Genomic DNA, 16,224 nt, shown 5'->3' with positions numbered 1-16,224 from the left:
CAAATCCAACGTGGCCTCGCCTCTTGTTGGCCTGTCAACATATTGTGTCAGGAAACCCTCCTGCACACACTGTACAAAAAATGACCCATCTAATGTACTCAAACTATATCTTTTCCAGTCAATATTTGGAAAGTTAAAGTCTCCCATAATAACTACTTTCGCTCTTATCCAGGATCATCCTCGCCATCCTTTCCTCTACATCCCTAGAACTATTTGGAGGCCTACAGAAAACTCCCAACAGGGTGACCTCTCCTTTCCTGTTTCTAACCTCAGCCCATACTACCTCGGAAGATGAGTCCCCATCTAGCATCCTCTCCGCCACCGTAATACTGCTCTTGACTAGCAGCGCCACACCTCCCCCTCTTTTGCCTCCTTCTCTGAGCTTACTAAAACACCTAAACCCCGGAACCTGCAACATCCATTCCTGTCCCTGCTCTATCCATGTCTCCGAAATGGCCACAACATCGAAGTCCCAGGTACCAACCCATGCTGCCAGTACCCAGTAGTGTTCAATTCTGGTCGCCACACTACCAGAAGGATGTGGAGGCTTTAGAGAGGGTGCAGAAGAGATTTACCAGAATGTTGCCTGGTATGGAGGGCATAAGCTATGAGGAGCGATTGAATAAACTCGGTTTGTTCTCACTGGAACGAAGGAGGTTGAGGGGCGACCTGATAGAGGTATACAAAATTATGAGGGGCATAGACAGAGTGGATAGTCAGAGGCTTTTCCCCAGGGTAGAGGGGTCAATTACTAGGGGGCATAGGTTTAAGGTGAGAGGAGCAAAGTTTAGAGTAGATGTACGAGGCAAGTTTTTTACGCAGAGGGTAGTGGGTGCCTGGAACTCACTACCGGAGGAGGTAGTGGAAGCAGGGATGATAGGGACATTTAAGGGGCATCTTGACAAATATATGAATAGGATGGGAATAGAAGGATACGGACCCAGGAAGTGTAGAAGATTGTAGTTTAGTCGGGCAGTATGGTCGGCACGGGCTTGGAGGGCCGAAGGGCCTGTTCCTGTGCTGTACATTTCTTTGTTCTTTGTTCTTTGTACCCCTACCTTATTTCGTATACTCCTGGCATTGAAGTAGACACACTTCAAACCACCTACCTGCACACTGGCCCCCTCCTGCGACGTCAAATCTGTGCTCCTGACCTCTATACTCTCATTCTCCCGTACCCTAAAACTACAATCCAGGTTCCCATGCCCCTGCTGCATTAGTTTAAACCCCCCCCAGAGAGCACTAACAAATCACCCCCCAGGATATTTGTAGACCATCCTGTCTGTAGAGGTCCCACCTTCCCCAGAAAGAGCCCCCGTTATCCAGAAATCTGAATCCCTCCCGCCTGCACCATCCCTGTAGCCACGTGTTTAATTGCTCTCTCTCCCTATTCCTCATCTCATTATCACGTGGCATGGGCAACAACCCAGAGATAACAACTCTGTTTGTTCTAGTTCTGAGCTTCCGTCCTAGCTCCCTGAAAGCCTGCCTGACATCCTTGTCCCCTTTCCTACCTATGTCGTTAGTGCCAATGTGGACCACGACTTGGGGCTGCTCCCCCTCCCCCGTAAGGACCCGGAAAACACGATCCGAGACATCACGTACCCTTGCACCTGGGAGGCAACATACCAAACGTGAGTCTCTCACGCTCCCACAAAATCTCCTATCTGTGCCCCTGACTATCGAGTCCCCAATTACTAATGCTCTGCTCCTCTCCCCCCTTCCCTTCTGAGCAACAGGGACAGACTCCGTGCCAGAGGCCCGTACCCCATGGCTTACCCCTGGTAAGTCCCCCCCCCCCCCCACAAGTATCCAAAGCGGTATTCTTGTTTCTCAGGGGAACGACCGCAGGGGATCCCTGCACTGACTGCTTCTTCCCAGTCCCTCTTACAGTTACCCATCTATCTCCAATCTTTGGTGTAACTAATTCCCTGAAGCTGCTATCTATGACCCCCTCTGCCTCCCGAACGATCCGAAGTTCTTCCAACTCCATGGTAGACTAGTACAAAAGGTGACGTCACACGGGATCAGGGGTGAGCTGGCAAGGTGGATACAGAACTGGCTAGGTCATAGAAGGCAGAGAGTAGCAATGGAAGGATGCTTTTCTAATTGGAGGGCTGTGACCAGTGGTGTTCCACAGGGCTCAGTGCTGGGACCGTTGCTGTTTGTAGTATATATAAATGAGTTGGAGGAAAATGTAACTGGTCTGATTAGTAAGTTTGCAGACGACACAAAGGTTGGTGTAATTGCGGATAGCGATGAGGACTGTCAGAGGATACAGCAGGATTTAGATTGTTTGGAGACTTGGGCGGAGCGATGGCAGATGGAGATTAATCCGGACAAATGTGAGGTAATGCATTTTGGAAGGTCTAATGCAGGTAGGGAATATACAGTGAATGGTAGAACCCTCAAGAGTATTGAAAGTCAAAGAGATCTAGGAGTACAGGTCCACAGGTCACTGAAAGGGGCAACACAGATGGAGAAGGTAGTCAAGAAGGCATACAGCATGCTTGCCTTCATTGGCCGGGGCATTGAGTACAAGAATTGGTAAGTCATGTTGCAGCTGTATAGAACCTTAGTTAGGCCACACTTGGAGTATAGTGTTCAATTCTGGTCACCACACTACCAGAAGGATGTGGAGGCTTTAGAGAGAATGCAGAAGATATTTACCAGAATGTTGCCTGGTATGGAGGGCATTAGCTATGAGGAGCGGTTGAATAAACTCGGTTTGTTCTCACTGGAACGAAGGAGGTTGAGGGGAGACCTGATAGAGGTATACAAAATTATGAGGGGCATAGACAGAGTGGATAGTCAGAGGCTTTTCCCCAGGGTAGAGGGGTCAATTACTAGGGGGCATAGGTTTAAGGTGAGAGGGGCAAGGTTTAGAGTAGATGTACGAGGCAAGTTTTTTACGCAGAGGGTAGTGGGTGCCTGGAACTCGCTACCGGAGGAGGTAGTGGAAGCAGGGACGATAGTGACATTTAAGGGGCATCTTGACAAATACAGAAATAGGATGGGAATAGAGGGATACGAACCCAGGAAGTGTAGAAGATTGTAGTTTAGTCGGGCAGCATGGTCGGCACGGGCTTGGAGGGCCGAAGGGCCTGTTCCTGTGCTGTACATTTCTTTGTTCTTTGTTATCGGGAGGGATCCTCCCCCTCCCCCAATAGTTTTGCCGGCATCGCGGCAAAATACTCAGTCGGCTTCTGTCCTTCAACTCCTTCGGGCAGCCCCACAATCCTCAAATTCTGTCGCCTGGATCTGTTTTCCAGGTCTTCCATTTTTCCTCGCAGATCCTTGTTAGTATGCATCACCTTCCGCATCTCTTTCCCCATCGAGGCAAGTTGATCACTGTGCTGCAATAACGTCTCCTCCACTTCCTTCAGCGCCTCCCCTTGCTCTCGCACCTCCACCATTGTGCTCGCCACCTCCGTCCTCACCGGGGAAACCGCCTCCTCCACCAGCACACTCAAAACCTCCCTCATCTCCTTCCTCATTGTCTCCATGCATTTCGCGATCTGCACTAACTGCTTTTCAAATTCTGCAGCCATCACCGTAGTTATTTCTTCAGCGTAAGCAGTGCGGCCTTCCCTGGTGCTCCAGCCTCCATTTTCCTCGGTGACCCCGTGGTGACCTTTCCACTCCCCGACGTTCCTCCAGCTGTTTTTTTTTCGGCCGTTTTTTTGCTCACCCTCGACATTTTTCTTTGTTCCTTTTTTCCTCCTGTGTCTTCACTGTGCCTCCTCCGTGCCTTCTCCCTGCTTCTGCCGCCTCCGTGGACCCTGGGACCGGGCTTAAAGCCTCGAAAATGCCGTTCCCGAGCAGGAGCCCTCCATTGTGCGGCCGCCTCCCGCCCGCTGTCACCGGATGTCTTTATTTCCCATTTCTGACAAGGGCAGTTTTTCCATTCAAACTCCCATATTCGTGAAGTTATCTCAGCGTTCCGGTTAGCAGTTTCCTTTGGGATGGCTGATGTTCTGGGGTCAGGAAGGTTCATTGCATGCTGGGGTGGTATGTAGTTCCCATCTGTTTGACTTATACAGACACAGCTCATCTGTGAGGAAGAGCAGTGGAATTGCCTTACTAAGACATATGCCATCTTGTTGTGCCATTATTGATTATTTTAATTTGAATAACTAAATGGGTGACACGATAGCACAGTGGTTAGCACTGCTTCACAGCTCCAGGGTCCCAGATTTGATTCCCGGCTTGGGCCACTGTGCGCAGTCTGCATGTTCTCCCCGTGTCTGTGTGGGTTTCCTCCGGGTGCTCCGGCTTCCCCCCCACAATCCAAAGATGTGCGGGTTAGTTGGATTGATTATGGCTTCAAACATAGATGTGAGTTATGCAACTTTATAGTAAAGGTTTATACGACTAAACATATTCAAGGATTGGGATGGCCTTTCATAGCATGAAAAGACTTCACTACTAAACACATATATGTGCGGGATTTACTGATCAATCTACCGGGTGTTTTTCGGCATGCAGGATTTACCAACCCTGCCGTTGTCAACGGGATTTCCTGGTGACTGCACCTCTTGTCACTGGGAAACCCACGTTCCGGTGTGGGACTGGAATATCCTGCTGGTGTGCACGGCTGGTAGATCGCGCCCCATTGTTTAAAATAGGCTTTTGTTTGAAAGCTCCTGATCTCTACATAATACAACTTTACTTAGTAATGAATTCACTTTGGTGCGAGAAAAATGCTGTCTTCCATTCCACCACTTTTGCATTCTCCGTGTAAAATTTCTGTTTCAAACTCACTACATCACATGCCATCTTTTGACCAACACAAACACTTTATTAAAGATTACAGCAATAATTCACACAACAGATATTTATCAATTCCAGAAAAAAGTTGCATACTTGGCAAATGAATGTTGCTCGATCAGGGGAATATTTTAAAAAGAGTTCTTCCCTTCCCGCTTAGGACAGTGATTCATGCTCGGACATCGTTTGGCCAGGTACTGCTCACCCTCTGGTACGTCTTCAGTTGCCACACTGGGCTAGTCAAATGCAGATGGCATATAAAGCGAATCTGGTTCCATCTTTGCCTGATATCCGTGTAAATCAGGCAATTGGCAGCCACAATATCAACTTCCACTTCCTTTACCTGATCCACACTGAAATCAGCACTGCAATTGATCCTGATCTATATCCAGCTGAGTCATCAAGACAGCCACAGGAAGGGAGTGCCGGATTAATAAAACCTGGTTCTTGAAAATATGTTTGCATTAAATACAACATAGAAAGATTTGCAACACAGAATCATAGAATCCCGACAGTGCAGAACGAGGCCATTCGGCCCATCGAGTCTGCACTGACCCTCCGAAAGAGCACCCCAAATGGGCCTATATCCTTGCCCCATCCTGTAACCCCACCTAACACGTTTAAGACACTTAAGGGCAATTTAGCATGGTCAATCCACCTAACCACATCTATGGACTGTGGGAGGAAACCCAAATGCCCAGAGGAAACCCACGCAGACACTGAGAGAACATGCAAACACCACACAGTCACCCAAGGATGGAATTGAACCCAGGTCCCTGGCATTGTGAGGCAACAGTGCTAACCGCTGCCACCATGCTGCACCCAAGAAGAAGACTGTTCAGCTCATTGTGTCCATGCCAGCTACAACAGGACTATCCAGTGTAATCCCATCTTCAGTCCTTAGCCTTGTTATCACGAGGGCATTGTCCACAGACTTCCATATTATTGAAATTGGGTAAGTGCATACCCAAAGTGTTTCCTAAATTGGATGACGGTTTCTGCCTCTGCAACCCTTTCAGGCCACCACCACAGTCCCTGCGTGTTTAATTTTCTGACTAGTCTGCCATGTGGGACCTTGTCAAAAAGCTTGCTAAAATCAATGTCGACTACACTAAATGTTCCACCTTCATCAACCCCTCCTAGTTACCTCCTCAAATAATTCAATCCAGTTAGTCAAACACGATAGGCCCTTGACAAATCCAAATTGTAGGTTCTTGATTAATCATCTTCTTGAGTTCTCCCAAAGACGAGTCCCACCTACAGCATCATAACTTCCACCACTGGAAGGGCAAGGAGATGGGTCCTGAATCCAGCGAGCCGGAATGATGCTCAACTCCGGTGTTGGCAATAATCTGATCCACACCTGCGATCCTGTCAACTGAACCAACCGGCACCAAGTTGCTGTGGCAATGTGCACTTTTACATGCTTGTTGTACCTAGAAGCTATGGTGAATGATGGTAGAAGCTCAAATGTCTTTCCATCATCACATGGATGACCAGGAATTCCTGTTCTTACCTCCTGTCATTGGTATATGTTGGAAGGATTTATAAGTTTTTTTTTTAAATTAAGGGGCAATTTAGCGTGGCCAATCCACCTACCTTGCATATCTTTGGGTTCTTTTGGTGAGACCCTCGTAGACATGGGGAGAATGTACAAACTCCTGGATCTGTACAAAGTGACCTGGATCTGGCATCGAACCTGGGTTCTTAGTGCCATGAGGCAGCAGTGCCAACCACTGCACCACTATGCTGTCCCTGGAAGAATTTATAAGTTAGTGCTCAACACCGTGTTGGTCAGAGTTATGAACGCACCTTCCTTGGACATCAAGCTCTGGAATGGGACTTGAACCTGGAGCCTCTGGGTCAGAAGTAGGGATGCTACCAATATGCCAAAAGACTCAGTTGAGGGAGTTGAAAACCTTTGACTGTTTCTGTTCAATAGACTGACTCTATTGTTTCTACACTTCTCAGCAATTTGCCTACATATTTACTCCCACCTTAATCCGACTATTTGGAGTCAACAGCACATTCCCAGATGTATGTTTTCCCTTTTTTATTATTCAGGTCAACCTTTGTTTGATCCTTAAAGCATATCATCCCTCCTCACAGCTGTGACTGTTGCTTGAACTAATATTGTTACATTGCTACTATGCCACCTGCCCCTCCTGTCCTTTTTTATCCCCCTCTATCCTGTCTGAAAACCATGTAACCAGAAATATTGAGCTTCCATTCTTCTTTAAGCCTTTTTTTCGCTATTATATCGTACTTCCATGTGTCTCTGTGCCTTCAGGCCATCTGCCTGATTCAGTGGACTCCTTGCATTGAAGTATATGCACTAATCACAGAACAACTCTTGTCATCTAAATTCTAGTCTTTGTTTCCAAGCCACTCTGTTACCTGTTGTGCTGGGCGCTCTGGACCCGTGGAACACATACAGGTCACCAACACTTGAAATAGTGCAACACTATTTTATTGAATCATTAACTGTTTAACATACTCTCACTGTGGGTTAACACGATACGCGCTTTAACTAAAGACCTTTGCCTTGTCCTAACCAGTCGATGCACTCAGCACATGGTGAATGTCTGTGGTGCAGGCTGTGAGCTCTGTCCTACTATCTAGCTGCAGCTCGAATGAGCGGGAACTCTGATGCCCCCTGTCTTTATAGTGCGTGTGCTCTAACTGGTGATTGGCTGCGGTGTTGTGTGTGTTGATTGGTCCCACTGTGTGTCCATCAGTGTGTGTCTGCACCATGATATACAGGTGTATATTATGACATTACCAGCTATAATTTTCTGCCTTCAATTTTCAGTTTTGCTTTTCTTTCTAAATCTAGACTTTGTTTCCATTTCCCTGCCAAAAAACCTTCTCCCAACAACACTAGCAAACCTCCTTGCCAAAATATTGGTCCCGGCCCCATTGAGGTGCAACTGATTCAGCTTGTGCAGGTCCCATCTCCCCTAAAACCAGATGCAATACCCATGGAATCTAAAGCCCTGCTTCTTGCATTATCTCTCAACCATGCATTCAGCTGCATTGTCTTTCAGTTCCTATCCTATACTTACTGACATGTGATACGGGGAGTAATCTGGGGATTACTATCTTCGAGGTCTTGCTTCATAATTACTTCCTTAGCTCCCTGAGGTCTGCAGGACTTTAATCCCTCCTCCTCCCCATCCAATACTTTTCACTCCTCCTCCTTTACTGCAATGTTGGATTTATCGTTAATCCCTCTTTCTACCTATTCATTGGTACCAATGTGGACCATGACTGTTGGCTGTCGTCATTCCAGCCCCCCCAGCTCAGTGACATTAAGATTCTAGCACTAGTGAGACAACATGCTATCTGTAGTCATGTCTAACAGCAGAACTGCCTGTCCACACCCCTATCACCAATGCTTTTCTGACCTTTCTCCAAACTGCCATCACCCCCTGACTGGCTCAGTGTAGAGTTAAGCCACATGTAGTGCCATGGACCTGGTTCTGGCTGCACTCCCCAGGGAAATCAGAGCTGAATACTGGTTGCAGAGAAAGATGTACTCGGGGTCTCTGGTCCTGTTTGATTGTCTGGCAGTCATATATTTTCTCTCTGCCTGCTCACTCTTAAGTTGTGGTGTGGCCACATGCGGATCTGTGCTCTCCATGTGGTTTTGAACACACAACTTGACTGCCTAGCTCCACTAAGTTTTGTATGGTACAAAGAGAATATTCTCCATGTGATGCTTTCCTTCATAGTCTTGTGAGAAATGTCAGTGTTAGAAACAGTACGATACACAGCACCAAATGCAGAAAACATCCAATTTGGCTTGTTGCGAGAAATTAATCATTCTTTCATAAGCGTTTACCAAAAGTCATGGTGTAAATTTTTCCATTCTGACGGACGGAAGTTGCATGGACTGCTTTTCTGATCAGGAAATGATTGTCATATGGACAAGTACCAATTGTTGGGCCTTCAGCCAGACGGGTTTAACATGCTTTTTGTGTCGAGCTATTTGAAAAGGGCCCACACCTAGCCTGCGGTGTACTGTGTCAAACGTGCCTCATTATTTTTAACATCTTATGGAGCTACACTTAACTGTTTAAAAAAAATAATAAAAAATCCTCCTGTTTCTTGGTGTTAATGTGTATATATTTTCAATACCCTGCTACAGTACCAGCCACACCACTGTTCTACTGGGGAATAACTGAAAAATAAAGCCACAAATGTAGATGTTTTACATGTTTCAAAAGGGTTAGCTTAGATTCTGAATTTCTTGTGTCCTTGAGTTAGCCCCTGACATCTGCACAGTTTTTCCCCATGGAATAAACTTGACTGCGAACAGCTGCAAAAGTGCTTCAATTCCTTTACCGATTTACCAGCCAGGAAGTTCAGCTGAGCGGTTTTCCATCCCTTCCCTTGATAGTCTGACTGAGGCGACTCTGGCAAGATCTATGTGACTAAGATGATCAAGATTGCACCAATTTGAAAAGCCATTTTAGTGACATTTACAATGCTGATATCCCATATCAATTTAAGCACATGCCACATGGGGAGGAAGTGTATTAACAAAAGTTGTCCATAGCAGATTGATTCACATAATAAAAATGTTTGGCCAACTTGTGAATGATCAATGAAAGAGGGACAAATGTTCTCTTCAGATTTTGAAAATTAATTTGCGTTGCAGAATCACTTTTCTATTGAGAGAAAATCTGATCCTCTTACTTAGCCCAGGTGAATTGAGCCTACTATGGTATGTTCTTTAGAGAACAGGGCTTGTTTCCCTGCAATGTGGATCATATTGGGTATGACTGTGTTAACAAAATAACCCACACAGCACTTGAAGTTTAAATTTTAGATCATGGGCTGGAAGCAAATAATAACCCTCGAAGTAAAGCTTTAATGAAATCTGCGTATCCCTGAGCCAAGCTGACATATGCTTTGGATTTTCACTGCAACATCTTATTCAAACAGCTGTTGTGTAAATAGAGCCAAAGTTGCCGGCCCTGGCAAGCAAGTTTTTATCCCAATCAAGAACGTAGGTTTGTTTGTTTTTGCATTTTAAGGGAAAACAGAAGGAATGCAAGGGTAATTGATGGAATTATGATAACTTTATCCCAACTGGATAACAAAACTGTTCTCTTACATCTCAGAGAGATAGCATTTGAAGTCTTGTGTAGATTATGCCATTGTCAAAGTCCCCTTCCCCACCCAGCTTTTCCTCCTTTCACATAGACCAGAAAGAAAGCATTTTTCATGCATTCTGCATCCTGATTGTGCTGCTACTGATCACAAGATTCAAAAAATAATATTGCATTACATCACTTGAATACTGTACTGCCTCTCTACAAAACAAAAATAAATTCCTTATTAATTCTGAGTTGCTGTTGTACTTTGAAGGGAGGTGAATATTACAGGAGTTGGTAACAGCACAGGCACTGTTACAGCCACTGGTATCTTGATGCTGACACATGAATGCCTGATCTGGCATAGGCAATTGCTGTAACTTATTGTCCCTGAGTAGGCCGGATTCTGTAGTCCATTATGGCCTGGTTTTCATGACAAAAAATCTCTTGGTTTGACCCTATGCAAATGCTTCTGTGCCCTTATTATTTGACCCCTGTGTCTGCTGCAGTGAGTGTTTCTCAATACAAGTGTCTCTTTCACTGAAGTACACAACTGCTGTGTCAGTTGTTGCTGGGCATCCCACAGTGCACTCCTTGAGTGACAGAGACACTTGGCTGTCTCAGTATAAAGAGATTTGCATGTTAGTGAATCACTTTTGCATACAGTGGATCTCTGGTTGATAAGTGTGCCTCTCTTCAGCCTTTTGGAACAGTGTGCTATTCGATAAATATTTGAATTTTAATAAGCTAAGCGAGGCCGAAACCTGTTCTGATATTCAGTTAGACCATAGATGATCTGTACTTGCATTCAATCAACCATCTTCTGCTACTTCATCAATTGCCTTTCCTCCATCATAAGGGCAGGAGGAGGATGTTCGCTGATGATTAGTTCAGTGCCGTTTTGCACCCTTCAGTCATTGAAGACACCTATGCAACATGAAAAACATTCAGGCATGGGCTGATAAGAGGAAAGTGACATTTGTGGCACACAAGTGCCAGACAATGACCATTTCTAACGAGAGAATCTAATAATCCCTCTAATATTCGTGGAATTCTTTTTTTCCCCACATAGCATTATTCAAGGGTTACCAAACCATGGTTTAATACCCAATTTTTTTTTCCAATTAAGGGGCAATTTAACATGGCCCATCCACCTAACCTGCACATCTTTGGGTTGTGGGGGTGAAATCCACGCAGAGCCGGGATCGCACCTGGGACCTCGCGCCATATGTAGCTGTGCTAACCACTGCACCACCATGCCGCTCCAAACCATGGTTTATGACATTGTTACGATAGAGCAGGGTGTTATTACAGAGCAGGGCGAGGAGACGGGATCCAAGTCTACCTCAGCCAGAATGGGCATCGAACCCTATGCAGTTGGCATTATTCTAACCGGCCCATCTCAGCGGCATTACTATCGCTGAATACTCCATCACCATCCATGGTGTTACCATTGACCAGAAACTTAGCTGAGCCAGTCATATAAATAAGTATGTCAACAAGAGCTGGTCAGAGGCTGGGGATTCTGTGGTGAGTAACCCATCCTTTGACTCCCAAAAGCTTATTCACCATCTACAAGGGCTGCGATAGAAATCGCTACATTGCCTGGTTGAGTACAGGTTGAGATGTGATAAATCTTTCTTATAAAATGCTCAATATTGAATTATTCAATTAATTAAGTGTTCATTAAAATAACAGCCACACCATTTTCCCCATACAGCTGTGGCCCCTGAACTTATGCAGCCTTATGTTGGAGACTCTACACTTATTTGCATGTAATTCATTACCTTGGGTGACTTTAGATTTTCCCAACTGTAAGTCAGTATTTCTTTGTTGATGAATTGAAAATTGTCTGTTGGAGTTACAGCCTTTCCCATCTTTGCGGATTCTCTCCCCCTCACAGCCTCTCTCTCCAGTGAGCCAGTGTAGAGGCCAGCCGGACTCTGATTTTCATTGCATGCATCCAATGTCTGTTGCATGGCCAGGAGGTTTACCCCTTACACGCGCTAATTCTGACAAGCTGGCAATGTTGTTCTGGCTACTCCTTTCCGATTCAGTCACTTCGATGCACTGGGGCTATTTTCCTCTCATTGGTGATTGAATGTATTTTGGTGGTTTTTGGGGATGAATTCACCCGCTGTCCTCATATATTTTGAACTCGGTTATGAAGTTTAGTAACTGTTATAATGTAAGAAACAGAGCAGTTAATTTGTACACTGCAAGCTCCCGGTAACAGCAATGGTAATCTCTATATCACCTGTTTGATGATGATGTCTTTTTATTAACTCATGGGATGAGAGTACCGCTGGCTGGGCCAGCATTCATTTCCCAATCCTAATTTCCATTGAGAAGGTACTGGTGAGCTGCCTTCTTGAATCCCTGCTATCTATGTGTGTTAGGAAGGGAATCAAGATTTTGACCCAGCAATTGTGAAGCAATGGTAATATATTTCCGAGACAGGATGGTGTGTGACTTGGAGGGGAACTTCCAATGGTGGAGGGGAACTTCCAATGGTGCTCCCTTTGTATTAGTGGCTGTGGGTTTTGAAGATGCTGCCTAAGGAGCCTTGGCGAATTCCTTCTGTGTATCTTAGATAGTACACAGTGCTGCTACTGTGCCCCAATGGTGGAGGGAGTGAATGTTTGTGGAAGGGATGCCAATCAAGTGGTCTGCTTTGTCCTGGATGATGCCAAGCTTCTTGAGTGTTGTCAGAGCGGCACTCATCCAGGCAAATGGAGAGCATTTCATCACACTTCTGACTTGTGCCTTGTAGATGGTGGGTAGAATTTGCGGAGTCAAGAGGTGGTTTACCTGTCACAGGATTTCTAGCCTCTGACATGCTGTTGTAGCCACAGTATTTATGTGGTTAATCCAGTTGAGTTTCTGGACGACAGTAACATCCAGGATTGGGGATTCAGCAATGGTAATGTAATTGATTGTCAAGGAGCGATGGTTGGATTCTCTTTTGTTGGAGATGGGCATTGCCTGGCATTTGTGTGGCACCAATGTTACTTGCCACATATCAGCCCAAGCCTGGATATTGTCCAGGTTTTGTTCCATTTGCACATGTACTGCTTCAATATCTAAGGAGTCACAAATGGAGCTGAATATTGTGCAATCGTAAGTGATCCTCACCATTTCTGACTTTATGATATAAAAGAGAGGTCTGTTATGGGCCATGGTTTAGAGAACCCCAAAGTGCATCATGGAGTTCACCTGACCCACAACTTTTACTAGATTGTGGTATGGGGAGCACATGGCCCACTCTACAGGTGTGGTAGAGCAGAAATGGAAAAGTATTTTTTAAAACAAAGCAATGTTTATTCTATGAACTCAAGGTAACCTTTTTAAAACATAGTGAACATCTTAGCAACCATCAATTCAAATACAACCCCCAAAGAATACAACACTAAGTAATCCTTAATAACTTCCCAAATAACAGCCGGAAGACAAAAGAAACACCTTTTAACAGAAGCACATTAGGTTTACATTCACTACTGAGAACATTTATAATTCTGAATTCACCAAGTGATCAAGAGATAGTCTTTTAATGGCAGAGAGATCAACAGTACACCTGCTCTGTCTGGCTTCAGCTCCAACACGGAAAACAAAACTAAAACACACCCTGCAGCAAACAGCCTAAAACAAAAGTAAAAAGCTGACAGACAGCCCAGCTCCACCCACACTGACATCACTGCAGTAGTAAACACCCATTTCTTAAAGGTACTCTCACTACAGATATTTATATACACACCCATTTCTTAAAGGTACTCTCACGTGACAGGACATTGATGAAGCTACTGAAGATGGTTGGGCCTGGGACACGCCCTTGAGGAACTTCTGGAGCTGAGATGACTGACCTCAAACCACCATCTTACCTTTTGCCAGATATGAGTCCAACCAGCAGAGAGTTTCCCCCCAGGTTCCCATTGACTCCAGTTTTGCTGGGGCTTCTTGATGTCACACTCAATCAAATGCAGCCTTGATATCAGGGACAGTTACTGTCATCTAACCTCTGGAGTTCACTTCTTTTTTTTGTCCATATTTGGACCAAGGCTGTAGTGAGGTCAGGAGTTGAGGGTCCCTGGTGTGACCCAAACTGAGCGTCAGTGAATAGGTTATTGCTAAGCAAGTGCTCTTGATTGCACTGCTGATGACCCTTGCCTTCACATTACTGATGATCAAGAGTTGACTGATGGGACAGTAATTGGTTGTGTTGGATTTGTCCTGAGCTTTGTGTACAGCAATTTTGGTAATTTTCCCCATTGCTGAGTTGATGCCAGTGTTGGAGCTGTACTAGAACAACTTGACTAGGGGCACGGCCAGTTCTGGAGCACACGTACAGTACTATGGTCAGATTGTTGACAGGGCTCATGGCATTTTCCAATGCCATCAGCCATTTCTTGATATCACATGGAGTGAATCGAAGACTGACTGCTATGATGCTGGAGACCTCTGGAGGATGCAGAGATGGATCATCCACTTGGCACTTCTGGTTGAAGATTATTGCGAATGCTTCTGCCTTAACTTTTGCACTGATGTGCTGGGCTCCCCCATCATTGAGGATGGGGATGTTCCTGGGACCTTTTCCTCCAGTGTGTTGTGTAATTGCCCACCACTACTCATGGCTGGATGTGGCAGGACTGCAAAGCTTAGATCTAATCCATTGATTGCTGGATCACTTAGTTCTTGAGGGGCAAGCATTTGCTTTTACTTCAAAATAGTGCCATGAAATAATTTATATCCACTAATCTTGAAGGCACAACCTTCTGACTCTGAATGGAGAGTGATACCAATTGAGCCTTGGCTGGCACTTAATCAGAATTAATAATGCCCAGGTATATGTTTAATAAAGAGAAAAACACCATGGGCGGGATTCTCTGTTAGCAGACGCCAAAATCGGGGCGGAGAATAGCTGCCGAATCACGATGCTGCGCCCCCTCGAAAAAGGAGTCAATGCGCCGCTCGTAGTTGCAACACAGTTCGCATATCATTAGTGGGCCCACCCGCGACTCTCCGCCTCCGATGTGCCGCCCCCCCCTCCCCCACCGGTAGCTGAACTGGTGCAGGTGTGGTGCCGATTTTTCTGACGTGAAAGACCATGGATTCTCCGTTGGCATCAGTACTTGGACTCAGAAACGGAGAGACCAGCCCCACCTGTCTGTCTACATCTGAAAGAGAAAGGATTGGTTCAGATTTTCGGCAAGGATCCACGATCAGAAACAACTCCAGTGCTAATGTGTCATTTTTACAGATACTGCAAGACCTGCTGTTCACTTCCTGAATTTGTTATCTTTAATATCAAATTTCTAGCATTGGTAAATTTTCTATTTACCTATGAAGACATCTTGAGAAATTCATTTAATTGAGTGAGTTCTGAGGCAGAAAACCACTGAGGTTCTCTATAATTACTAATTATGTCATTCAAATCTGTTGATTCAGTGACTATCATTCTTAACTGCTAATCATTCCAAATGTGTTATTGACACCACATCGATCATCTAATAAGGGTATATTTTGGGTCTGAAAAAGGCTAAGCTGTGCTTTTGAATCTCTTCATTTCTGTGACATTGACAGCATTTAATATGCAATTCTCCAGCCCATTAACCCTATCTATTTTTTCCATCTGCAGGTGTACCAGGATCTTGGCACATCAGTCCTGTCAGGAGCCATCGAGGGTTACAACGTCTGCCTGTTTGCCTATGGACAGACTGGCTCAGGAAAAACATACACTATGATGGGGACACCAGTGAGTAATCACTTATGCTATTTCATCCCCATTTTGTTCTAGCGCCATTCACATTCACACGAGTACAGTTCTGTATCATTGTTAGTGTTATTCATGCATCCTTGTTTTCCTTTTACACTAACTTATTCACTTAAGCTATGAAAGACACTCACTCTCTTCCATGAACACTCTGCGCAGCTGTCAGACTAGCGGGAGAATAATACCAAATGGATTCTTTTAGAAGTGAAAGATTTGATTTGGAGCTTCTCAGTCACCGGACATTTTCTGGCTTAATCTTCCTTTCCGACTGACATTATGAAAAAGTAGCCAGAAGAATCACAGCCTTTGAGTGGTCTTTACACCCCATCACTTTGATTTAAACTTATTGTATTTCCTTCAAATTATACATCCAATAGCATGTCCCGTAGTAGCAATGACCTCATGGGCACCATTGATTAAATTGCAACAGTGACTACTTTTCAAAGTACTTCTTTGGTTTAACATGCCTTAGGAGGTGTCAGGATGATGAAAGGTGCGGTATAAATTGAAGTTGTTTTTTAACGACTGAAAGGAAGGTGGAGAAAGTAATCCTTTTTAAAATTTAGAGTACCCAATTATTTTTTT

At 45.0% G+C, this 16,224-nt stretch overlaps 1 protein-coding gene across 1 annotated transcript in view; it reads left to right on the top strand.

Moving 5' to 3' along the window:
* Window positions 1-16,224, top strand: part of stard9 (StAR-related lipid transfer (START) domain containing 9) — a 388,283-nt gene that overhangs the window by 152,607 nt on the left and 219,452 nt on the right. Inside the window, exon 4 of the mRNA XM_072487657.1 lies at window positions 15,505-15,621. Within this exon, the coding sequence (XP_072343758.1) occupies window positions 15,505-15,621 (117 nt within the window). The remainder of the gene's footprint in view (window positions 1-15,504; window positions 15,622-16,224) is intronic.

Source organism: Scyliorhinus torazame, chromosome 2 (assembly GCF_047496885.1).
Source record: "Scyliorhinus torazame isolate Kashiwa2021f chromosome 2, sScyTor2.1, whole genome shotgun sequence".
NCBI lineage: Eukaryota > Metazoa > Chordata > Chondrichthyes > Carcharhiniformes > Scyliorhinidae > Scyliorhinus > Scyliorhinus torazame.
Note: the sequence above shows the minus strand (reverse complement) of the source record. Positions and strands in the feature narration are given on the sequence as shown.